The sequence below is a fragment of the Triticum urartu genome, chromosome 2 (genome assembly GCF_003073215.2).
Source record: "Triticum urartu cultivar G1812 chromosome 2, Tu2.1, whole genome shotgun sequence".
Lineage (NCBI taxonomy): Eukaryota > Viridiplantae > Streptophyta > Magnoliopsida > Poales > Poaceae > Triticum > Triticum urartu.
In genome coordinates this window covers 600,054,739-600,079,103 of record NC_053023.1, presented here as the reverse complement: position 1 = coordinate 600,079,103, position 24,365 = coordinate 600,054,739, and the positions used below count along the sequence as shown (strand labels likewise).

General features: G+C 46.7%; 2 protein-coding genes and 1 long non-coding RNA gene across 21 annotated transcripts; 1 reads left to right on the top strand and 2 right to left on the bottom strand.

Moving 5' to 3' along the window:
- Window positions 1-3,318: 3,318 nt before the first annotated feature.
- Window positions 3,319-8,298, bottom strand: LOC125539091 (serine carboxypeptidase-like 35). 2 transcript variants are annotated; one of them, XM_048702460.1, is made up of 8 exons: window positions 7,921-8,298; window positions 6,328-6,435; window positions 6,043-6,231; window positions 5,806-5,894; window positions 5,016-5,327; window positions 4,781-4,926; window positions 3,826-3,918; window positions 3,319-3,767 (listed from the first exon to the last, which is right to left on the bottom strand). In XM_048702460.1, the coding sequence occupies exons 1-8, from the start codon at window positions 8,159-8,161 to the stop codon at window positions 3,491-3,493; spliced, it is 1,455 nt and encodes a 484-aa protein (XP_048558417.1). In that variant the 5' UTR covers window positions 8,162-8,298; the 3' UTR covers window positions 3,319-3,490. The 2 variants fall into 2 exon arrangements, with proteins under 2 accessions (XP_048558417.1, XP_048558418.1); XM_048702461.1 differs by having other exon boundaries at window positions 3,319-3,761; window positions 7,921-8,296.
- A 772-nt stretch (window positions 8,299-9,070) lies between these two features.
- Window positions 9,071-12,776, top strand: LOC125539090. Of its 18 annotated transcripts, XR_007296668.1 has the most exons (7): window positions 9,074-9,378; window positions 9,455-9,632; window positions 9,743-9,794; window positions 9,884-10,357; window positions 10,991-11,089; window positions 11,179-11,244; window positions 11,425-12,776. It is a non-coding gene; the product is annotated as an uncharacterized LOC125539090 (long non-coding RNA). The 18 variants fall into 18 exon arrangements; XR_007296671.1 differs by having other exon boundaries at window positions 9,072-9,378; window positions 10,991-11,960; window positions 12,210-12,776; XR_007296666.1 differs by having other exon boundaries at window positions 9,072-9,378; window positions 10,991-12,091; window positions 12,172-12,776.
- Window positions 12,777-12,947: 171 nt separating this feature from the next.
- Window positions 12,948-14,322, bottom strand: LOC125539089. Its single transcript, XM_048702458.1, has 5 exons — window positions 14,187-14,322; window positions 13,911-14,009; window positions 13,762-13,830; window positions 13,615-13,680; window positions 12,948-13,524 (listed from the first exon to the last, which is right to left on the bottom strand). The coding sequence occupies exons 1-5, from the start codon at window positions 14,198-14,200 to the stop codon at window positions 13,302-13,304; spliced, it is 471 nt and encodes a 156-aa protein (XP_048558415.1). The 5' UTR covers window positions 14,201-14,322; the 3' UTR covers window positions 12,948-13,301.
- Window positions 14,323-24,365: the final 10,043 nt, after the last annotated feature.

Below are 24,365 nucleotides of genomic sequence, written 5' to 3'. Positions count from 1 at the left end.
TCCAGCTTCTTGATACTCTCTTCGTAAAGAATATATTTCTTTAGAGGGAAACCGACCTTACGGTGTACCACAAAACCAGTACGGTGCAGCGGCTGCCGCGTGTACGAGCATGTGCATGTCAGCCTCAGTATTCAATGTTACCATGTTCTGTTTCTGTGACAAGTTCTTGTTCAGAGCAACTCTAGAGATCCTATAAAACCATACTACATATTTGAAATTCACGCCATCATTAGTTCACCGGAGTTCAAACATACTCCTCCGTCTCCATAATATAAGATTGTTTTTCAACTTATTCTAGCTTAAAAAACGATTTTATATTGTGAAACATACTCCTCCGTCTCCATAATGTAAGACATTTTTTGACACTACGTTTTTTGATACTACACTAGTGTAAAAAACGTCTTACATCATGGGACGAAGGGAGTAGTAGATAAAACCTTTTTTTAAAACAAAATATAAACTTTATTCACCGATATAATAGATACATCGTTTGTGAGGAAAGGTACAATTTCATTCATAGGCTCCTCAAACCAATCAACAGTAGTCTAGCAAGCTTGTGGGTAACTTTATTTGCTTCTTTATTACAATGTTCAAACCTACAAATAAGAAAATCACAAGCTAAAAAATAGCAATTATCAAAAACTGCCGCTGCTACTTCTGCTGATCGTCTGTCATTATTCATGATTTCAATGATGTCTAGATTATTAGAATTTATGACGAGGCGATTTCAAAAAATAGCCATTATCAAAAACTGCCGCTACTACTTCTGCTGACCGTCTGTCATTATTCATAGTTTCAATGATGTCTAGATTATTAGAATTTATGACGAGGCGATTTCATCTCGCCCGTTGTGCTAAGGATAGGCTAAATCTAAGGCTAGTTATAGTGGGAGTAACTTAGCTAGTAACATAGCGCATTCCAAGAAATTTTTGCTTATGTGGCAAGTATTTAATGTGAGGTGGTAACATAATATGTTGCTGTAATATAGCGTTTCCCAACACAAGATGAGTCTACAAGCTAATAAATGAAGCCATCTATGACACTACTATCATGTTATTTTGCATTATGAAGGTAGTAACTTAGACTAGTATCATGCATATGACACTAGTTTAAGTTCTCCTCACTATGACCAGCCTAAGGCTGATCATAGTGGGAGTAATTTAGCAAGTAACATAACACATCTCAAGAAAAATTTACTTACATGGCATGTATTTAATGAGGAGAGATAGTTGGAGTAACATAATATGTTATTGTAACATAACACATCCCAAGGCAAAATGAGTCTACATCTTAATAAATGATGGCTTGCATGACACCACATATATGTTACTCTCCACTATGAAGGCACTAACATAGAGTAGTAACATAAGCATGTTACTAGTCTAAGTTACTCCCCACTATGACCAGCCTAAGAGCCCAAGCTTATGTAGGGATAAGCCAAATCTAAGAGCCCAAGCTTATATTTTTGAAACATCCACATAATGATCTATTTTTCAAAAACCTCCTACAATAAAATTACCTTAAACGTTCCTCAGAACAACCCACGCCGTACCATGTTTCACAAATCCCCCCGGCGGCAAATCCAACAACGAGCCAAAGCTTATGTTTTTAAAACGGCCACATAATGATCTATTTTTCAGAAACCTCCTGCAATAAAATTACCTTCATCGTTCCTCAGAACAACCCACGCCGTACCCTGTTTCACAATTCCCCCCGGCGGCGAATCCAACCACGAGCCGAAGCTTATGTTTTTAGAACGTCCACATAATGATCTATTTACCTTCATTGTTCCTCAAAACAGCCCACGCCGTAGTTTCACAAATCCCTCAACAGTGAATCCAACCACCAGCCCAAGCTTATGTTTTTAGAACGTCCACATAATGATCTATTTTTCAAAAACCTCATGCAATAAAATTACCTTCATCGTTCCTCAGAGTAGCCCATGCCATACCCTGTTTCACAAATCCCCCCGGCGGCGAATCCAACCACGAGCCGAAGCTTATGTTTTTAGAACGTCCACATAATGATCTATTTACCTTCATTGTTCCTCAAAACAGCCCACGCCGTAGTTTCACAAATCCCTCAACAGTGAATCCAACCACCAGCCCAAGCTTATGTTTTTAGAACGTCCACATAATGATCTATTTTTCAAAAACCTCCTGCAATAAAATTACCTTCATCGTTCCTCAGAGTAGCCCATGCCATACCCTGTTTCACAAATCCCCCCGGCGGCGAATCCAACCACGAGCCCTAATGATTTATTTTTCAAAAACCTCATGTAACAAAATCACCTTCATCGTTCCTTAGAACAGCGAGCCGTACCCTGTTTCACAAATCTCCCCGCCAGCAAATCCAACTCCCCCCCACATGCAACAACATAATTAGCCGTAAGAGCTTGTATCCCCATTGAAATCTGTTTGCCATCTTGAATGCTCTCTTTATGCACTAGTTTGCGCCCTTCCCATCACAAATGACATGACATAATGGCAATCATCTCCCGAATATTCTGAAACCCCATTATAGATAAATCCTGGTTTGGCATGTCTAACAAATATTTCAAATCAGCCTCACCCGCACGATCAACTTCGCAAGCTTTAACAATGATCTTTCCCAAACCGAGTCTTCTCGAAATCTCCTTAGCCTAATCTAAACTAGTTTAGGGCTTCATGTTTAGGTAGAACTCGATCCGTCACCGACTTGTAGAGGACACACACGAGGTTGTACTTGTACCCCCTCCTTCACCACCACGAGTTGCGTTTTGACGTTGTCTTTACAGGCCGCCACTGCCTCCTTCGGGGCGTGGAGGTCGATCTCCGCCTCGTGGAGACCCTTTGTGATGGGCCAAAGCGCGTCCCCAATCTCGTCGAACTTGTTCCACGCTCTCTGGCCTGCTTCGAGCGCCCCGGCTCGACCGCAGGCCGGTTGAAGCAGCCGGCTCGGCGTCGTGCCGGGGGCGCTAGTGCGGCGATGAGCTGTTGTGGCCCCCATGCCCGCGACCTTCGCTAGCCATGGATCTGCTCTAAAAGCATGTGCGTGCGGGAATCAGGCGCCAAAGTAGGGAGGGTTGGTTTCCGGAGTTGGTGGGATTGCGGCGGAGGCGGGTGGGGGAAATGCCGGATGCGAGTGGTAAGACGAGGAGAATATACGGGCCGCATATAAAAATTTACTAGTCAGGCCTTTTTTATCGGATATGCTCGAGCCGAAAAAAAAGCAAATCGCGTAAAACGCCCGGAGTTATACGGGCCAGCGAGGTTTTACAGATCAGCTAGAGTTGTTCTTATGGCTGGTAATAAACTGATACACGGCAATGCTCGACAGTTCCGGTAAAATACACTTTTAGCTTCCCATGAAAATCCCACATTGATATCGCCACATCTGTTATAGGCATACAACAACGCTACCCAATGAAGCACTTTTTTTTAGCAACTACGTATGAAGCACTTGCTTGTAGCTTTGCTGAGCAGAAGAATGGACCACACACACACTTGCGCTAGCGTGGGGTGGAGGCCGGCGGCAGGGGCTGGCCCCGGAGGAAGTGGTAGAGCATGGCGAGCGAGCGGCCGGGCGCGAAGAGCGGCACCTGGTGCCCGGCGCCGCGCACCGTCACCAGCGTCAGCCCCTCCTCGTACTCCACCGCCCACCCGCCCACCTGCTGCCGGTAGAACCACGCCCTCCACCCGCCCCTCGCCCGCGCCCGCAGCTTCATCGCGTTCACGCTGTACCGCGTCGACGTCACCGGCACCCTCCCGTCCGTGTCGCCGCTGCATCTAAAAGTTTAAATTGCCATAGTTTCGGATAGAAGGTTTTTCACAAGATTTTCAGTACCTGTAGACCCAGATGCGCAGTCCGGCGGCCATGAGCTTTTTGAGGACGGGGAGTACGGTCGGCGGCGAGTCGTTCCATTTACTTATCACCGCGCTGCACCACAAACAAACAATTCGTCCGGTCTGGTTACTGACGGCTACGTACATACTACATAGCTTATAAGTATACTGAAACCGTGCATCTTTGCGGTAGGTAGTACGGAGTAGATGGTAAACCACATGGGCAGTACTACGCGTGCTACACAGAAGGATGAATGCAATGCATGCAGGTGCGGCAAAATTTTATGTTTTGACCCTTTTCTGAAACCTATTTGAGATCTGACCCTAGTTTAAAAAAAATTCGAGATCTGACCCTTTTGCTACTGCCAGGGTCCATGGCGGTAGGGTGTAACAGCCTATCACCAGGGACCTTGGCGGTAGGAAGCATCTCTGCCGTCAAACATACTGGCGGTAGCCTATCGAATCCTACCGCCAAGCTACTTGGCGGTAGGCCCGAGCACGCACTGTGTTTAACATTTTGGAGAATTTTGTGGTAGGGCATGCAACCCTATCGTCAGGGACCTTGGCAGTAGGTTATTAGATCCTACCGCTAACATCCTACCGACATGAACTTTGACGATAGCAAAAGAGTAAGATCTCGAAATTTTATCAGACTAAGGTCAGATCTCGAATAGATATCAAAAAATAGTCAAAACACGAAATTTAGCCTGCAGGTGCAAGTTGCAACATCAGATCTGGGGACGGGGCGTCCGCCATTACACTCCATGGCTGGTAGCAGGTGGACTGGGGTCCATTTGTACTGGCAGAAGCACATTGCCGTGCAGCCCACGAGCTGGAAGGATCGCAGGCAGAGTAGCGTGCAGGTGCAGTATTGACTGCGTGCTGCCGGGATGGGTTGAGCAGAGCAGAGCAGAGAAGAGAGCGTGGGTTGGGTAGGGTAGGGTACCAACACCAACCTGCAAGGCGAGTATGGGTACTTGAGGCCCGTCCGGTTGGCGTGCAGCGCGCGCTGCACGTCCTGGCGGTTGAAATACCTGCTCACGTACGCCTCCGTGCACGGGTCGTACCCCGCCGGCGCACGCCTCATCATGTGCCATGCCTCCTGCGCACGCACCACCACCACCACAAGACGCTTATTTTCTTTCTTGCACACACTGTACTCTATCAGAGATGTCAGGGAGTGCGACGTACGTGCTGGGAGAAGAGGCGGGGCGCGGCGACGAGCCTGGACGGGCGCGGCGCCGGGGAGGCGTCGGCGGCGGAGGGGGAGAGGCACGTCGGGGTGTAGATGCTGTAGATGTCGATGTCGTCGAAGGCGCCCATGAAGGCGCGGACGGCGGAGGAGCAGCCCTTGCCGGGCCTGCCGCCGTCGGCCTCCTCCTTGAAGGAGTCGCACTCCCGCGTCACCGCCGAGTGCAGCTCGTCGGAGATGATGGCGTGGCTCCACGCGTACTCCACCATGCCCAGCTGGTCCGTCTCGTCGTTCAGCACCGCGTTGCCAATCTGTGACAATCCGACCCAATCACCTCTGAATCAATTACTGTAATCCACACCAGAAAAGCATGGGAAAAAACGCACGAACGAACAACGGCGCAGGTGAAATAGTCGCAGGCTCAAGTACAAAAGCGGATACGTTCGCAGGTGCGCGCGATGCATGCGTGGAATTATTACCGCGGGTAGAAAGGGCTTGGCACAGGCAGTTGGCCGCGAGCTAAAGCGAGCAAAGATACTACGTAGTGGAGATCCGTAGGCACGCTCGTGGCCATCTTTGGAATAATCTTCTTTCCGCGGCACTGAATCTTTTCACTCCTATCACGCTCTTTTTTACCTTTTCCTCTTTATCTTTCTTGGCCACTCACTAACTAACTATGATCGTAGGCACGCGAGTATGGAAGCTGTTTCACGTGCCACTTGGCAATCCTAATGGCATGATTGCAGGCATAACAAGATGGACCAGTTACCCTTTCGGGGTGGAGCTTACCATGAAACCTTTGAGGTTGATGATCCTGCCTCTGCCCGCCGCTTTGTTCCCCTCGTAGATGAGATCTGCGAGCTGTGGGACGTAGTGCCCTGCAGCAAAGCAGATCACGGCAGCTTCATCAGCAGATCATCTTTACCCACAGATTACGACGCAGCACTTCCTCCATCTCATAATGTAAGATGTGTTTAGCACTGCTGGTCCTTCAGACCCAGGGCCCGTACAAAGTATAGTACGTACCGGCGTAGCTCTCTCCGGCGATGTAGAAGTCGCGGCCCTTGAACTCGGGGAACTTGGCGAGCCAGTTGAGGAGGAAGGTGTGCGAGTCCTGCGCCGTCACGCGGTCGCCGAGGCGGCCCAGGTCCGCCGTCTCGTTGGTGTAGGAGAACCCCACGCCCACCGGCGCCTCCAGGAACAGCAGGTTCACGGCTGAAAATCAAACGGCACAGTGTGAAAATTTGGAGGTACGTACGCGATCAGGCGTTTCTCTTCATGGAGTTCAGCGAGAAGTGGCACTGTGGTTGCCTTTGTTCCACGCGTAGGCGTTGCGGGTGAGGTTGGCGCCGTAGCCCCTGACCAGGAACGGGCCCAGCTCCTGGGCCGCGCCGTAGGCGATGGACGAGCATCCCGGCCCTGCAATTGCACGGTATACAGTGATCACACAAGGATTTATTATCTTTCGTGTTTCGTTCCGTCAGATAATTCAGTTGTAAAGAGGCGACTGCAGATCAGTCGACTGCTGTGGACATATGTTGACAGTCTTATCCACTGGCTGGTGCGAGATGGATGGCCTGTCGAATTGTTTAGTCTAGGTGCTGTGCTAAAATGACACTACTGTTCAGTTCCTACTGAGCAATCAGACGCAAAGGCGAGGACGGGAGTACCTAAAACTCATCTAGATGAGATATAATTTGATCTCATTCACTTGGAAAACAAAAACATATAACATCCACGTCAGCATACACGCATCTTATAGCATCACATTCAATGGCTATAAAAGATGAATGAGACCAAATTATATCTCATCTAGATGAGTTCTAGCAAAACTGTTTCTTTATCCTAGGGAAAAATCTCCTTGCATGCATATCCACGTTCCTGACTCCTGAGTAGTATCCTCGTAGAAAAGATTATCGCCTGGCAGCTATGGCAGCAGCACGTGCTGGATACCGGGACAAAGATGTAACATCAGGCCGTAACGCTTACGAGATATTCTCGCAGTGGCTCTGAAGAAACACATGCTCACGCCGCAGCAGAGGCTCAGGAATTATTAACCTTTGTAAATCCGCAAGGATCCAAGGGCATTTCTGATATGAGTACAATCTTTTGTTTTTGGTTTTAATGCAGGTCCCAGTCCCACGGTGGGGTGCCCCATTTGCCCATCTTCCCTCTAGAGCCATGGCCCCCTCGCCATGGCCCTCGAGCTCTGTCCGTCGGCGCAGGCCAAGCTTCTTCCGGGCCTGCAGGGCAGGGCAGGAACAGGATCTGCTCTCCTGTAGCGCTGCCTCGAGAGCCTTCTTTTCTCCTTTTGCCATCTTTTGCAGCGTCTTTCCCTCTGCGCCGCGAGCCTATGCTATGCTCTCCCCTCCCTGCTGCTGCTCTGAATCTGAGTGCATGCCTCGCCTCCTTCCCTGTGGATGGATTCTGGCGCCTTTGCCTTTGGGCTTTTATTGCCGGAAGGTCGCCACAGACAGGGTGGCCACGCGGCCCTGCAATGAACCTGCCTGCAGGGCTCCAGCGAGCTTCTCCGAATAGGACTTGCCAAATGAGCAGCACACTTGGATGGATGCGCAGGAAATGAACAAGATGGAGAATGGAAGAGCACATCAACCAAAGGCTACTACATGTTGCTAGAAACAAGCTGGTAGCAATACGTTATGAGCAAGTTAGAAACTGAAAACTGAAGAGGCTCACTGTGCCGTGCCGGAAAATTAGCGTAGGTTAGCGAGTTTGCAACCGACGGCCGGACTCTGCGCCTGCATTTTTCGCATGACACCGCTACGCGAGTAGGCTAAAATTATCGAAATGTTCGTCATGGAACACTGAAAGCGAAAGCAGGAATCACGAGTGGGCAGCAATCGAGAGATCTGCGGAGCTAGGGATGAGGACGTGCGTGCGTACCTCCGTTGAGCCACAGCATGAGGGGCTTCTTCTCCGGCTCCTTCTCGGCCTCGAAGAACCAGTAGAAGAGCGCCTTGTCGCCGCCCGTTCCGACGTCGACGTAGCCGGCGTAGTGCTTGAACCCGACCTCTGGTTGCCCGGGGAGACCGGTGACGAGGTCGCCCTCTGGCCGCGGGCTCCAGGAGGCTCCGGCGACCGCCGCCGACGCCGCCGTGGCAAGGAGGAGCAGTGCCATGGCCATGGCCACGGCTGCTTCTGTGTGGAAGCGCTTGTGTGTGTAGTCTGCTCTGCTTGGGTTTTGGCTCTAGGCTTTTGGGGTGTGCGGCGAGGTGAGCTTGTTTAAAAACGGAGGGAGGGGGAAGAAAAGCTTAGGAGAAGGAGGATTTTGCGGCGGTAAAGAAGTGAGAAGGTTAGGGAGAGGTGGTGGTGGTAAATTATTTGGGTTAGCGGGGTGAGTTTGTAGTGGGCCCAAACGTTGGGAACAGGCCGGCCTGTGTCTTGTCGTACAAAATCGTATGGGTGAAAATATCGTACGCAAGGCAGTTTCGTTTTTGGTAGGTGGTTACTGGTCAGGACGTCGTGTGGGGGTGCCGATGGGAGCCTATCCGGAGATGACGGTGGCTTGTTCACTGGTCACTGCGTGCTTCGTACTGCCATGGTCACTCAATGACTTAGGTCACTGCACACGTTTGCCGTGGCATTTGTCTTCTCTCGCAGTTCTGTTTCACGGTTCAGATATTTTTGTCCCACAAGTTGCATTTGTTCATCAACTTTTGCCGGCGAGTCCGGCTCAAGAATTACGGACGGGAGCGTGGTAGAAAAAATAATCGAGCACTTAAGATACGGAATGTAATGAAAATGCTACATCAACGGACTGGTTACGGGAGTATTACGGGCCTTTCCTTTAATCCTCTTTAGGCTGGTCATGGAGAGTAATTTAGACTAGTGTCATATGCATGACACTAGTCTAAGTTACTACCCCATAGTGCAAAGTATCTTAGTAGTGTCATAGTTTGTTTTATTTATTGCCTTATAGAATCATTTTATTTCGTGAACCGCTATGTTACAGTAACATATTATGTTACTCCAAGCATCTCTTTCCTCATTAAATACTTGCCACATAAGCAAATTTGTCTTAGAATGCGTTAAGTTATCTAAGTTTACTTACCTCCTCTCTCTCTCCGCGCACCGACGCATCCCCCGGAGCACTCCCCACCTCCTCCCTTTTCAGCGCCCACATCGCGACCCCTGTGGCTACTCCGTTGAGGCGTCGGCTTGACGGAGATGAAGAAGATAGCCAGGTGATGCGGTACTCGGGAGGTGGAATTGGCGACGAAGGTGGCTCCATCGAAGAGGGACGATGTGCTTCGGTGGTCAACGGCGGCTGTGCGGGATGCAGTATGGTATGGATCGGGCATCTCGAGGATGGGCTCTCTTCGCAAGTCCTCCTACACGCCAGTACGCTCTCTGATCCGAACCTTCTTCTCTTTGCTCACGCACGCACAGACGTAGCTGACCCGTCGTTGAACAACAGCGGAGGTGTTTGAGGAGTCTGTCCCGGGGCTGCGTGTGAAGCACGTCGACGTCTCCCTCTTGGCATTGCTCAACACCGCCCTGCCGGCTGGGGTCCTTATTTTCCATAGAGGCCTTCCGCAACAGGGTCCATGATGCCTGATTGTTTCCTCTTCGGCTGGATCGGGTCCAACCACACAGTAAGCTATGCCTCATCTTCCGTCTTCTTTCTTAAATTTTCTATGGTTCTTGGTCTGATTCTCAATAAAGAGCTCTTTTGGTTATGACCTGCCCTATTTTGTTGGTACAGATTATTGTACTACTCTCTTGAGTGGCAAATATTTACTGAGATGGGATAATAGGTATACTGTTTATCTATTTCAAGACTGAAATATGATTTCTTCCTGCTCTATGTCAATTTATTTATTTTCTGAATAATTTACCAACACAGTGCAGGTTGATGTGTGTAGCACGTGTTAACAAAATCTCAATTATCTGCATGGTATATATATCTCTAATCATTGTCTTTTCCAGAATGAAGAGAAGGTATGAGAAAGATAATACTAATATTCCCTATACATTCGACATTTAACTTTTATGAGATTCTTGGATTCCTCAAAATCATGTCTATTAGTGTTTCTTCAATATATATATGCATGATCTTTCCTTTTGAAATTCTCATTATGTACATGATTTTTGCTACTGCTGGCCTTGAATTGGCACTGATTTGGGCCACCTTGTTGAATGATTCGTGCACGCATGTGTTTCGTTGGTCTTTTGCGATATGTGGGGAGCGTAAACTGGAAGAACGTGTGCAGCAGGCATCGCTGCTGCGCTGGACGACGTTGTGTGAGGCCATGGCCATGGACGATGTGCTGTTGGAGAACGGCGCAGGACTAAGGTAGTCGATGTGAACGACCACTGGGTATGTAATGGTTTAGTCCTCCTGAATTTGCACTCTGTTTTTTAGTCCTCTGTAGTGTTGTTCAATTTGGGCAGGGCTTACATTCTCTCATAGGATCAGACCAAACAAGGTCTTATAAGCTTTGCCATTGTTTTGTTCAAAACATAAAAACAGCCATTATCGAGGAAAGAGTCATTCTCACATAGCGATTTGTTTGCCTCGTTGCAGAATTCCAATTGCTTTTGGATTCGTATTATGTAATTGTGTGCTGCATTCTTGCTGCTTCCAGTAGATGTACTATCTTTTCAGCGTTGACTTTTAAAGCGTTTTTGCTGACAAGAGGCTTATCAGTCGTAATGTTCAGCACCTACATTACCTGATGGTCATGTAGTGCTAGGGATTAACGATTAAAGAAACATCGAGCATATTAATGTGGGAAATAGATATACAATATGTTATAAAGGATAAGACAAGTAATTATTGGGTGTGAAAGGTCAGGATGGAAGCATTTTTTTTGCTATCATATGAATTATTGAATACAATCTGGTATGCAACCCCTCAAAATTAGATTTAATTCATGCTCGTACACCATCACTTAAGTAGGAAAAGAGAAGTATTTCTAAGGCTACTCTATATCTTGTTTTTCTTTCACAGCATATACATTATTAGTTATATGTTTGCCTGGGTAGGAAAGTAACAATCAATCCCTCAAAATAAAAGGAAACTAATGATCAAGACCTTAGCTGGCTGATGGTAACTCCATTCATTCTCTTCCTATTATTATTATTTTAGTTATTTTTCTATTCTCATGGGTAGGTTTCTTCTGTGTTGTTTTGCTTTAGTTTCGTAGTTGTCACTCCCGTGTATTTCTTTGATGAGGAGGTGTGGACACGAGGCCTAACTATCTGGTATAAATTGGTTTTCCCACTATCGCTGTGAGATTGGATTGTTGTTCCTTTTCTGCACATGATTGTTCCACTTGTGATTTATCATATATGAATTGCTACTTGACATCCTTTTGATCCAGCGTGATTTCTTGCTTGTTCTCATCTTGTTGACTGCTGGTTGTGTTTGTTCTCTTGCCAAAGGCCGGGACTTTGAGTTGCCTGCAATGGTGGAGCTCGGGATGTTGGCAGATCTGACCGGACTGGTGAGCACTCTGCCCACACCTGCCGAGGTCACCCTGCTCTGTGCCATGCTCGGTAACTCACCCTCGCTGATGGTAATGTTATGCACAAAATGCTGATGAAGTTGTGTACTGATTCAATGAACTGAATTTTAATGAGCTGATGGTGATGATATATTTTTTGTGAACTAAAAAAGTGTATCCCCATATTGCTGCTTTTAGGAAATGGCGAATTTACGTATCCTTATCAACCTTATACTAATACATGTATCTGTATCGGTGCATTCTTGGATTTCATGTATAAGCCGCTCAAGAGAAATTTAAATAAGGTTGTTATGTTTCAGCATACTATACATACTTTCCCGTAGACAATGCTGCAATACTGTCATGTGATAACTAGTACTGATATAAGGACCCTTATCTTCAGTGCCATTTAGAGTAACAGTCTACAATGCCACAACACTTTGTTGGACCTGTTTTTGGCGTTTCTTCTGCCAGGTATCTCTATGATTTAAGTAGATAGAAGTTATTAATTACACGTTCATTGTGGTCGACCGACTGTCTCTCTTCTACAATTGGAAATCTGTTATGTTCTGATGAGATGCTATCGTATGACTAATATGTAACTGGTGAGGTTTTATGTCTCATAGTTAAACTTTGTTTCATATTTTGAATTGGTTATTGAACATTTTTGTTTCCATGACAGTAGATCTATATCGGGATTTATAGCATATGCTCTATGTGCAGCCATGGGCGGATCCAGCCCAGCGCCCCGGGCCCCCTTTGTATACTGTAGCAGTTGCTACAGTATTTTCCCTACAGCCCACAAAGAAAATGGGCCTCACGCCCCGGGCCTGGGGCCTAGATCCGCCACTGTGTGCAGCTGATGAGTCTTTCAGGGATGCAAATTGTGTGCCTTCGGAAAATCAGAATTAGGAAAGAATGGGATTTATAGCATATATGCTCTATGTGCAGCTGATGAAGCTTTGAGAGATGAAAATTGGTTGCCTTCGGAAAATAAGAAGGAAAGAACGGTACCAATTGCTTTTAGTGGAAGCTCTTTTCCTTTTTTGTATTTTTGCCGAGTCGCTGGATCTAATTAGAGCTTTTATCAGGGTGTTTCAATTGGTGGGGGAATCGGAAGCATCTCAGACATTTTTAAATGCATGACTGCTGATTGCTGAAAATGTTCATACCCACAGTCATTGCAATTTGTTTTATTCTCATTCTTTTAGAGAATTCTTTATTTGACACTACCTTAAAATGTGGTTCCCTATTTGGCCCTGAAGAAAATTTTCTTCCTTGTTTGACACATGCACTAATTTTTTTCCCAATATGACACTCTAGTGCATTTTGTTCACTAACGGTGTTAAAGACAGATGTGAAAATACCTTTTTACCCCTGGTGCATAAAGTGAGCAAAAATCTGTACATTACAATATATACACTTATGTTACATATTTGGTCATGTTAAATGACCAATTGAGACCCCATAACTTGGACAATGATCTGATTTCAATCCAAAAAATTGTCCTCTCATTTTAATTCAAAAAATGAAAATTTGGCAAAACCTCCCCTGTAATTTGATCCCATATCTCACACAATTCACATATATATATGTACATATATACACACAATATGCATCACAACATGAACAACAAACAGAAGCAGCCATGTTCACACATACATCACATTTAGGTTCACATTCACCACATACATCAGTACTAGTTGGCATGCATCACATACTGTTTCACATATGAGGTCAGGTCCACAAGTACATCACATGAGCAGCACAAAAGGACATCCAAAAGTAACCATGACATTAAGGAAAACATGAGAATCACAAACTGAGCCGCCTTTTGCTTCTTGTGCTCATTGAAGGGCTTGCAGAGTTAAATTTTTTGCTTCTTGTGCACATTGCTGGGCTGTCTTGTGGCACCATAGGAATCTTTTCAGTGCACTCCTTACTCTTGCCCCTAACCTTCACAGGAACATTTGTTTCATCGCCGTGCATAGGAAACTCGATGGAAATTGGCTTCGGATGTTTTGAGCCGGTTCTTGATCTGCACTTAGGCATGTAAGGCAGCAGTAGTTTTTAGCAATTGAAAACAAACAAATATTCATAACATGTCAACTAAAAAGAGAAACAATACCTCTTGGATCGAACCGATTCAGATTTCCCCCCTTTTCCCTTTTTGTTTGTATTCTTCAAGCTTTTGCTATGATGAGAAGAAAGCAATAAGAATACAGAACAAGTTTTAGTTTAACTAAATCTCAAAATCTGAACTAGTTGTAATCACCTTTTTGATACTCCAGCACTAGAGTTAGCATGTTTCCCCCTTTTTTTGGTTGTAGTTTCCAAGCTTTTGCTATTATGGTGAGCAGAAAGGTACTTACAATTCAAACATTGTTTTCATGTATTTATGAGCACAAGTGTAAAATTACGAACCTTGGGGGAAAACACATTCTTGTTGGTACTCCATCTTCGCAAGGCACAATGGATAACTCAGCTGTTTTGGTTGTCTTTGTCCTTTTCTTTGGTGGTTCTCTACACACAAGAGATAGGAAAGTATTGAACATGGTTGGAAGAATAATGCAAAAATGAGTAAATCTATACTACTCCCTCCGTTCCAAATTACTCGTCGCAAAAATGGATGTATCTAGAACTAAAATACATCTAGATACATCCATACCTGCGACAAGTAATTCGGAATGGAGGGAGTACCTCACAGCCATCATTGCAGCAATGTTGTAACACCCTCGATGCGACTATAGCTCCCACGTGTCGAGGCATGACTTAGAGACATAATCGCATTGAAGGCATATGTCGCAAGTTAGGCAATCTTCACAGCATCCCATGTAATATGAACAACAAAGGGGAGATAACATAGTTGGCTTACACTCGCCACGTCAAACAAGTACATAAATAACATTACAGCATCCAAACACTCATGGCCCGACTACGGCGCCAAAATAAAAGAGAACCCAACATGCGACACGGTCCCAATCACCCCCAACTGGACACCACTACTGATCATCGGGAAAGGAAACATAGTAACGTTGAGAGTCTTCGTCGAACTCCCACTTGAGCTCATACGCGTCACCTGGAGCGGAATCATCAGGCCCTGCATCTGGTATAGTAGTAATCTGTGAGCCACAAGGACTCAGCAATCTCGCACCCTCGCGATCAAGACTATTTAAGCTTATAGGTATGGCAAGGTATATGTAAGTGGAGCTGCAGCAAGCGACTAGCAAGTATGGTGGCTAACTTATTCGCAAAAGAGGGCGAGAAGAGGAGGCAAAGCGCGAGCGAGGAACTAGAGAGCAACCTGCGCAAACATTACTCCATCACCGTGTCCACTTCCCGGACTCCGCCGAAAAGAGGCCATCACGGTAACACACTCAGTTGATTCATTTTAATTAAGTTAAGGTTCAAGTTATCTACAACCGGACATTAACAAATTCCCATCTGCCTATAACCGCGGGCACGGCTTTCGAAAGTTCAATCCCTGCAGGGGAGTCCCAACTTAGCCCATGACAAGCTCTCACGGTCAACGAAGGAATAGACCTCCTCCCAAGACGTTCTGATCAGACTCGGTATCTCGGTAACTCAAGACACTTCGACAGGTTAAAATAAGACCAGCAACACCGCCCGAATGTGCCGACAAATCCCGATAGGAGCTGCACATATCTCTTTCTCAGGGCACACTCAGATTGTCTAAACTTCCGGTAGGCCAGCCCAGAGTTGCCCCTGGTAGCCATCGGCGGCTGACGGTTTGGACCAACACTCAGAGGAGCACTGGCCCGGGGGGGGGGGTTAAGATAATGATGACCCTTGAGTCTGCAGAACCCAAGGGAAAAAAAGGCTAGGTGGCGAATGGTAAAATCAATGTTGGGCATTGCTGGAAAAGCTTTAATCAAGGCGAAATATCAAGGGGTTCCCATTATAACCCAACCACGTAAGGAACGCAAAATCCGGGAACATAACACCGATATGACGGAAACTAGGGCGGCAAGAGTGGAACAAAACACTAGGCGAGAGGCCGAGCCTTCCACCCTTTACCAAGTATATAGATGCATTAAGATAACATGGCAATATAATGATATCCCAACAAGTAAATAAATGTTCCAACAAGGAACGGGCTCCAATCTTCACCTGCAACTAGCAACGCTATAAGAGGGGCTAAGCAAAGCGGTAACATAGCCAATCAACGGTTTGCTAGGACATTGGTGGGTTAGAGGTTTGACATGGCAATTTGGGAGGCTTGCAAGCAAGTGGTAGGCATCATAGCATTGGCATAGCAAAAGAGCGAGTAAACTAGCATAGCAAAGATAGTAGTGATTTCGAGGGTATGATCATCTTGCCTGCACAGTTGTCAGAGTTGACTGGATTCTCGAAAGCAAACTCAACGGGCTCCTCGTTAGCGAACTCGTCTCCCGGCTCTACCCAAACAAGACAAACAAGCAACAAGGATACAATCAACCACGTGCAAGAACAAGCAATATGATGAAATGATGATATGCTGTGCGGGATGTGATGCGGGATGCCAAATGCAAGATATGACAGGAAAACGCATGAACCTGGCCTCAACTTGGAAATCCAAGTGTGCCACTGGAAAGATGAGATGAAATCGCTTGAAAACGATATAAAGAACGCCGGAATCGGAGTTACGGTTTGGAAATGGCAAGCGATTCAAAAATGACACCGGTCTGCGATTTACAGCAAGTAGGCATCTAAATGCAATGAGATGAACATACTACAACACCCAAACATGACAACAAAATACATGGCAGGGATGCACACAAGATGCTTAACAAAAGTTTAGCACTGAGCTACGGCCAAATCATCCATTAACAGGTTCAAACAAGCATGGCAAAAATGCAAATGGCAAACAGATCTCAGACTTAGTGAAATCAACACTTATCTGGAATTTCAGATCAGATAGCCCTCTTCGGAGCAACAAAACTACATGCTACAGGACCTGATCATGGCAAAGTAAAGCATGGCATGGAGCTACTCAAAGAGCTTAACAAAAAGTCCCTTAATGACCTTGAGCCAAAAGGGATCAGAAAATCCAATTGCAAGCATGTGAACATAGCAAAAACGTAATCAGTTTCAGACTTAGAGAAAAACTGACACATGCTGAAATATAACTCAAGTAGGCATGTTTACGAGCTCGATGCACTCACTATAGAGCAAGTCATGGCAAGACAAGCATACATCCATCAAGAAGGCACAAAATGCAAGCTAGACATGGCAAGAACAATAGCATAGCATGCACGGATCAACTACAACATCACCGGCAAAATTGCAAACAAGTTGACAATCTGCCCAGATTCACAAAGTAGCAAAAGTAGAGCTCGATTGAGTCAAGCTAGGGTGCTCCATAATTGCAAACAAAGACATGGATGGATAGAGCACTACAAGATTAACAAAACTCCCTTACTGATCATCCTCAAAAGAGGCACGGATCACTAGGAAACAACAAGAACATATGGCATCATGAGATAAACAGCTCCAGGACTTAGTGAAATCCTGAAAACAGAATTAGCAAGTGCACCACTTTGCAAGCTTGCACAAGACACCACACACATCCTAAAAATACATGGGTTGCACCTCTGGAAAGATGACAAAACCCTTAACAAAACACATGTAGAACTCACGGGCATATCATGCACACAATAATCATGGCAAAAATGACAAAAGTGCTAAACGGAGTAGCAGATCTGACAATTAACTCAAGTAGCCCTCTTCTAACAGCATTTCGGGCATCAAGATGAACTCAAATGAAAATTATGCAATGGAATGAAATGATGTACTCTCTGAGATGAACATTTTGATATGCTATATGCATGAATCGGAGCTACGGATGCAAAGTTACGGAGCCGCGAACAGGGGCACTTGGACTAAAAAAATATCAGGGACTTAGAAAAAAAACAACCTCTAGGGTTACTGTTCACGGATCTCAGATCTGCACGCAAAACGAGGTCAGCCGGTTCCCTCGCCGGAGTCTTCGCCGGAGTTTGAGAAGATGGCCGGGGGCGGCCGGATCCGTACGGGAGGCGAGGCCGGGAGGAGGCGGAGGAGCTGGCCGGCTCGGGGCGGCGCGCTGCCCGGCGGCGGGGACCCGCGGGCGAGGCGGCGGCGGCGGACGGCGGGCGGGGCGGCGGCGGCGGACGGCGCGCGCGGCGGGCGAGGCGAAGGGCGGCGGCGCGTGGGGCGGCCCGGTGAGGCGCGAGAGAGGGCCCGCCTCGGGCCTGGGCGGGCCGCGGCGGCGACAGTGGCTGGGTGCCACGTGGCGAGCCGTGGGTGGCTGGAGGCGGCGGGGCGGACACGTCCGTCGGCAGGGAAAAATGTCCGGTGGGCGCGATGATGAGATCTAGGGTTTCGGGGGGAAGAAGAAGAAGAAAACGGAGGGGTCTTTAAATAGGCATAGAGGGAGCTAGGAGAGTCTAAATGAGGTGCGGTTTTCGGCCACGCGATCGTGATTGAACGCTCTAGAACATGGAGCAGAGTTAGGTGGGTTTTGGGCCAAATTGGAGGGGTGTTGGGCTGCAACACACACGAGGCCTTTTCGGTCCCTCGGTTAACCGTTGGAGTATCAAACGAAGTCCAAATGATACGAAACTTGACAGGCGGTCTACCGGTAGTAAACCAAGGCCGCTTGGCAAGTCTCGGTCCAATCCAGAAATGTTTAATCCCCACACATGAAAGAAAGCTAGAAAAGACCACCGGAGGAGAACGAAGCGCCGGAATGCAAAACGGACAACGGGGAAAATGCTCGAATGCATGAGATGAATACGTATGCAAATGCATTGCACATGATGACATGATATGAGATGCATGACAACGATAACAACGCACAGAGACAAAAAAACCCGAACCCGAGGAAATAAATATAACTTAACACCGGAAACGGCAAGAGTTGCAGTACAAATTGGGAAAGTTACATCCGGGGTGTTACAAATGTCCTCTGGATTTCCCTTCTTACATTTGTGCCAATGATGCCCATATTCCTTACAAATAGGGCATAAGTGTTGACCACTTTTCCTTTTCTTCTCACCGCAACCTTTGTACCTCTCAGTTTTACGCCTACCAGCCGTGGCCTTCAATAGTGGTGGATGCATGAAGAATCCATGGTCAGATTTAGGCCATTGGGTCTTGTCCGGCATAGCTGGAATTAGTTGGGCATAAGCTGCTCTATATTTGTCAACAGAGAAATACAAGTCCACATAGTGTCGTATGTGTGCATTGCTAAGTGACGTGATGAATGCAAGAGCATGTTTGCAAGGATGGCCAGAAACTTGCCATTGTCGACAAGAACATGTCCCCTCTTGCAAGTTGACCACAAACCTAAAGCCACCACCACCTAATGCAGTTACTTTAGCCACTTCTTCTGAGCTTCTACCACCTCCAAGTTTAATTCCCTGGTCATTGCATTCAGCTTCTTAATTATGTGGGGCAGAATCAAACCATCTAACTCCTTTGCTACTTTTCTCCTTCGGTTCCACAATATCATAATCAATTGTCTCGCCTTATCAAAGAGGTCATCCAAGTTCAAGGACTTGTGGTGCTTAATCCAATTGTTAAAGCTCTCGGCCAGGTTGTTGGTTACATAGTCTACCTTGCATATAGTTGAGAATTGACTCCTAGACCACAACCTATTGTGCCACTTCCTTATATATGCAGTTGCAGCTGGCTTTGTTGTCTCCATAGCAACCCAATGTTTGTCAAATAAATATGGGTTCCATGAGTAAGCAGCAGCCCAAAGGTGGTCATCAAACACCTTCCCATGGAACTTCTTCTTGAAGTTGGTCACCAAGTGAAACATGCATTCCCTATGTTCCGCCTCTGGGAACACTTCTTTCACCCCTGTCATTACTGCTTGACCAGCATCGATGCATATGGCCAACCCATTTGGTGATCCTATGGCCTGTCTTAGCAATTGCATGAACCAAATCCAATTCTCGTTAGTTTCAGAATCAAAGACTCCAAAACTAACCAGATACATCCAATTATGGCCATCAACGGCGGTAGCACTAGCCAGCTGCCCCTTGAACCTGCCCGTGAAGAATGTGCTATCTATTGCCAAATATGGTCTGCAGCCACTAAGGAACCCCTCTATGCAAGGTTTCATAGCAACAAAAATTCTTCTAAACCTGATTTTACCATTTATTGTGTGATGATCAATCTGGACTATGCTACCGGGGCAACAACTTTCAACTTGTGCCTTAAACCTATACAAATTGTCAAAGCTGATATCCCAATCACCATATAGTTGCTTCAAGGCTAGCAACTTACCCATATATACTCTCTTGTAGTTGATTTTGACCTTGTGGTGTTCTTTAAGCTTCTTTCGCAATTCCTTTGCTCCTAGAGTTGCATCTTCAATGAGCCAGTCCTTCACCTTCTCACATATCCAGTATTTAGTTGCATTCTTCACCTTCTTTTTCCTTCTTGCACTAGAGCAATCATGACCAAAAGGGTTTTTTTTCACCTACAAAAGAAGAATATAATTAGTTAGCTAAAAACTCTCAAACAATCATGCAAGAAATGTTTACAAACGAGCAAAGTTAGAGAGTTACCACTACGGTACACAAATCATCTGTTGTAGAAGCATGTATCCTCCATGGACAATTATCTTCATCTCTTCTTTTACAATAGCCCCTGAACCTACATGGTGCACTCTTCTCTGTGTTATACTTAAATTCATGTTTGATAGCATGCTGAGAAAGGGCCAACTTAAACTCCTTCATATTGGGATATATGAAACCTTCAGTCATAGGAGGGTCATCCTTATCATACTCTATATTTGGGGCATGATTTACCTCATGCAACTCCTCATCCTCCTCTACTTCAGTCTCGTCCTCGCTCTCATCCTTACTCTCATCCTCACTCCCATCCTCACTCTCATCCTCACTCTCACCATCAGCAACATAGTCTTGGTCCTTTTCTTTATCAGGAAAAAGAACCATATTTAGAGCTTTAGGTTCTTCCTTCAAATACATATTCTCTTCATCAATCCCAACATGTTCATTCTCCGGTATTGGGTTGCGAAGATAACTATCATCATCTTGGTCTATGTTGTTCTTAGGTTGGATATGCACATCACTATAATACTCAATGATAGGCTCATATGGTTCAGAGGGTTCCCAATATACAATGAACATCTGCACCATCTTTGACTTAGCATGTTTCTCAAACATATACATCAACTCTTGGTCTGATTTTATTTCTGGAAACGTTTCCAGAACTTCATCATAGTAGTGAACATGCACAACTTCCAAATAACGTGGCTGGTACTGCACTATAATTGATTCAACCAAATCTTCATAATTTGTCAAGTCGGAATCAATAACCTTCTCGAAATAAAAGCACATGGGCTCTTTTCTAGCTTTTTTTGGGTTGCCAAGCAATCTAATTTTCAGTACATAACAAGAATTTGGATCCATCCTGTACATAAAAGAGAAACTTATGCATGAACATTGCTACTGGATATGGGTCAACCTGCTCCTCCTTCTAATCCTGCATTTGAAGAGAAATTGTGGAAGGAACTCACCCTTCTAAGTCTGCAGCCGCACCGTGGCCCAAGCCTGCATCCACGCCCAACCTTGCAGCATCGCCATGGCCTGCACCGCCCGCAACATCGCCATGGCCTGCGCCCGCAGCTGAGCTCATCGGCAAGTGCTGCATAGCCGCGCCATGGCCGCCAGCAGCGGACCTCACCGACAAGCCATCCCCAGCCCCGCCTTGGCCGCCGTCCGCCGTGCCTGGGTCGCCGTCCGCCGCGGTGCTTGCTCCGGCGCCCGGAGCCGTGCTTGATCCTCCGCCCGCAGCCACCCCTTGAGCCATGGCCCCTCAGCTCACGCCGCCGCCGCCGCTGTACGAGCCTGCAACCCGCTGCCGCCGCCGCTAGGGTTGGGGGTGGGGGATCGAAGAAACAGAGAGACGAGAGGATGGCCAGATCGGGATCAGGCTTGTGGGCTAGCAACTCTGGTCAAAACTTCTTGTGGGCTAGCTACTAACACGGGGGTATTTTGGTCCATCCAAAAACAATTTAACGGAACGGTGTAACAAAACGGACGGCGATGTCACGTAAGGAAGAAAATTTAGACTACATGTCAAATAGGGAAAAAAAAGTTCTTCAGGATCAAATAAGGAACCACATTTTAAGGTAGTGTCAAATAAGGAATTCTCTCGTGTTCGGTTGGCTACTTTTTCTCTTTGCTTCGCATAAACCACCCGGCCGTTTAGATGAGGCTTAGCTTATCCAAGGAGAAAGCTAAAACATAATCCGACAAACGGGGCCTATGATGTTCCTTTCTTTCCCGAATTCTGAAATAGGGTATATATATATATATATATATATATATATATATATATATATATGTCAGTCGTGAATTTAAAAAGAAAATCGATACAAAAATGATATAAAAAGGAAGACGAAAAAGAGGCTTACCGAATTGGCGCACCACTATGACCTGAGGCTTTAGTCTCTCTGACACTTGTCGTCAATCCTTTGGCGACGGCGTTACTGCAAGGGTGCACCAAAATTCTCCAAACAACCACATGGCAATTTCCTCGTCCCAGTTTTACATCCGAGGCACAAAAAATTCAGAACAAACCCAAGGCCCAAGGGGATAACGAGAAAGTGGAGATAGGAGAGGTAACAGCAGCGGAAGAAGGGTGCACCGTAGGGTTTGGCGTCGGTAGCGGCGCCCAGCACGAGTAGGACGAAGGGAAGGCGGCGAGGGGCGGCGCGGCGCCGCGCGAGTAGGGATCGCGGTGCTGCACGGCGCAGGTAGGGAAGGCGGCGCGGCGCGGGTAGGGGTCGCGGTGCTGCACGGCACGGGTAGGGAACGCGGCGCGGCGCGGGTAGGGGTCGCGGTGCTGCACGGCGAGAGTAGGGAAGGCGGCGCGGCGCGTGGCGGGCAGGGAGAAGAGATCGCGCTGCGGGCGCGGCGAGGCGCGTGGCGGGCAGGGAGAAGAGATGGCGGCGCGGGCAGGGAGGAGAGGCTGCTGCGCGAGGGTCTCGCGTGCTTTTCTTTTGTGCCGGTTAAGAAACGGGAGCTTAACGGACGGTCCAGATGCGTATATAAGAGCATCTGTGGTAGATCCTGCAAACCGGCCGTCCGCTATGATTTGCGGGATTCATCTCGTATCTCCGTCCAAACAAATTCATCAAATCTGGCCGTTTCAGAAATTTTTTGTGGGATCCGGTATCCACGAGTCCAATACAGGATTTCGCCCCTTTTTTTTGCACTATCCTCTATCCTTGGAGGGAGGAAAATTTCAGCCCCAGCCGCTTCCCTCACAGCTGGCGCCATGGCCTCCCGAACTCAATTCCGGCCGAATCTCGCGGCACGTCGGCGCAGCCGCTCGCCATTGGCCACCGACACAGCGGCAATGTGCTAGCTAGCCACGTACGAGATTTGCTAGGTAGGTAGCCGCATACGTGTTTTGCTAGCTAGCTAGCGCGAGCAGGATCTCGACCGCGGCCACGAGCAGGAGCTCAGCCGCGTTTGACGTGGTGCGCGCCAACAGCGGTGGCGAGAGGAGCCTTCGGCAATGGCGCCGCAGCAACAGCTCGACCGATGCGAGCTCAACATGTGTATTGAAAGATCATTTTGTACTTTAGATTAGGTTTTTATTGGGGGATGTAACTTTACCGGGAACACAACTTTTTTGTACATGATCTATTCTGGCGAAACAAAAGTCATATTGTAAAAAAGTAAAAAAATGTTTTGAGGTATCCTATAAATCGAATTTTGTGGGACAAGGTATACGGGATCTACTAGAGATCCTCTAACCCCTACTTTCGCCCTCTTCTCGTCTATTCGTCCAGATTTGTTGGGATGTTTGGGATGTGTGGGAGGGCGCTGAATCGGGGGTGTATTAGAGCAAGTATAATAAGGTGACGTAGGCGGGCTGTAAGACTTTAAATATTATATTATATCTTTACTGAGTTGGATGAGAGAGACTAGGAGAGATAAGATAAAGCGGACTACAGATTTACAAACAGCTGTAGTACGAGTTTCAAGAAGCTATGCGACAGTGTATGGTGGGCCATGTGGTAATAAAGTAGCACCTCCTTGTAGCCCACTACTATATATGTTGGCTATTACATTGACTAAAGATAACATGGTCACATGTTATAGGCATCAGTCAGTTACATTATTAACCATGCTTTTATGGAGGAAATACAGAAAAAGCCTGTTGTTAGGGCATATTTCTCCCTTAGTGGTTCTGGTGATTGATGACAATACAATTTGCGGACTAGTCTTGTGTGCATTGAGTATTTCAGATAATCTATCATATGACACGAGACGATTTATTCCCCTTGGTGATATAGAGGGAAGACGGTTATTTTCCTGTGTTTCTTTTTTAGTGGATTTGAGTCGTAGGAAAACCGTATTATTAAGAGGGGGTCCGCTTCGGAAAGGTTTAGGTGGAATCAACATGTACACTTTCCTTTGCACCCACTAAACTTTCCCTCTTTAATGGAGTTCCCTCTGTTTTCTGTTTGGTGATTGTGAAGCACTTTAGCGGTAATACCGCTCTGGGCAGCGGTAGTACCACTTGCGCGGTACTTCCGTGGTTCCAGTGTCGCGGTCACTACCACTTATTTTGGGTTATTGGACTCTTTCTTGCTTCAACGACAGTAGGGCGATAGTAGGGCGGTACGACACTACTACTGCCCCACCACCGTTGTTCTTTATGTAGCCCAGAGTAATTAGCGGTAGTAACGCGGTAGTACTGCTCGCGCGGTACTTCCGGCCTTCTACTACCATGGAAACTAATTCTTATATTTTGCTTCTGGAATCATTTTTCACTCAGTGGAAGTAGAGCGACAGTAGGGCACGGTAGTACCGCTTGACGCGGTACTGTCATCCTACGCACACT

What these genes read in the sequence shown, in the direction of transcription:
- LOC125539089 (XM_048702458.1), bottom strand. An exon ending in AGAATGTGTTTTCCCCCAAG is followed by an intron (nt 13,831 to 13,910) that starts GTTCGTAATTTT and finishes TCACCATAATAG; the next exon opens with CAAAAGCTTGGAAACTACAA. An exon ending in AGTGCTGGAGTATCAAAAAG is followed by an intron (nt 13,681 to 13,761) that starts GTGATTACAACT and finishes TTCTCATCATAG; the next exon opens with CAAAAGCTTGAAGAATACAA.
- LOC125539091 (XM_048702460.1), bottom strand. Translation starts at nt 8,161, where the DNA reads ATGGCCATGGCACTGCTCCTCCTTGCCACGGCGGCGTCGGCGGCGGTC. An exon ending in CGCCTACGCGTGGAACAAAG is followed by an intron (nt 6,232 to 6,327) that starts GCAACCACAGTG and finishes TTTGATTTTCAG; the next exon opens with CCGTGAACCTGCTGTTCCTG. An exon ending in TACCCATACTCGCCTTGCAG is followed by an intron (nt 3,919 to 4,780) that starts GTTGGTGTTGGT and finishes TTTGTGGTGCAG; the next exon opens with CGCGGTGATAAGTAAATGGA.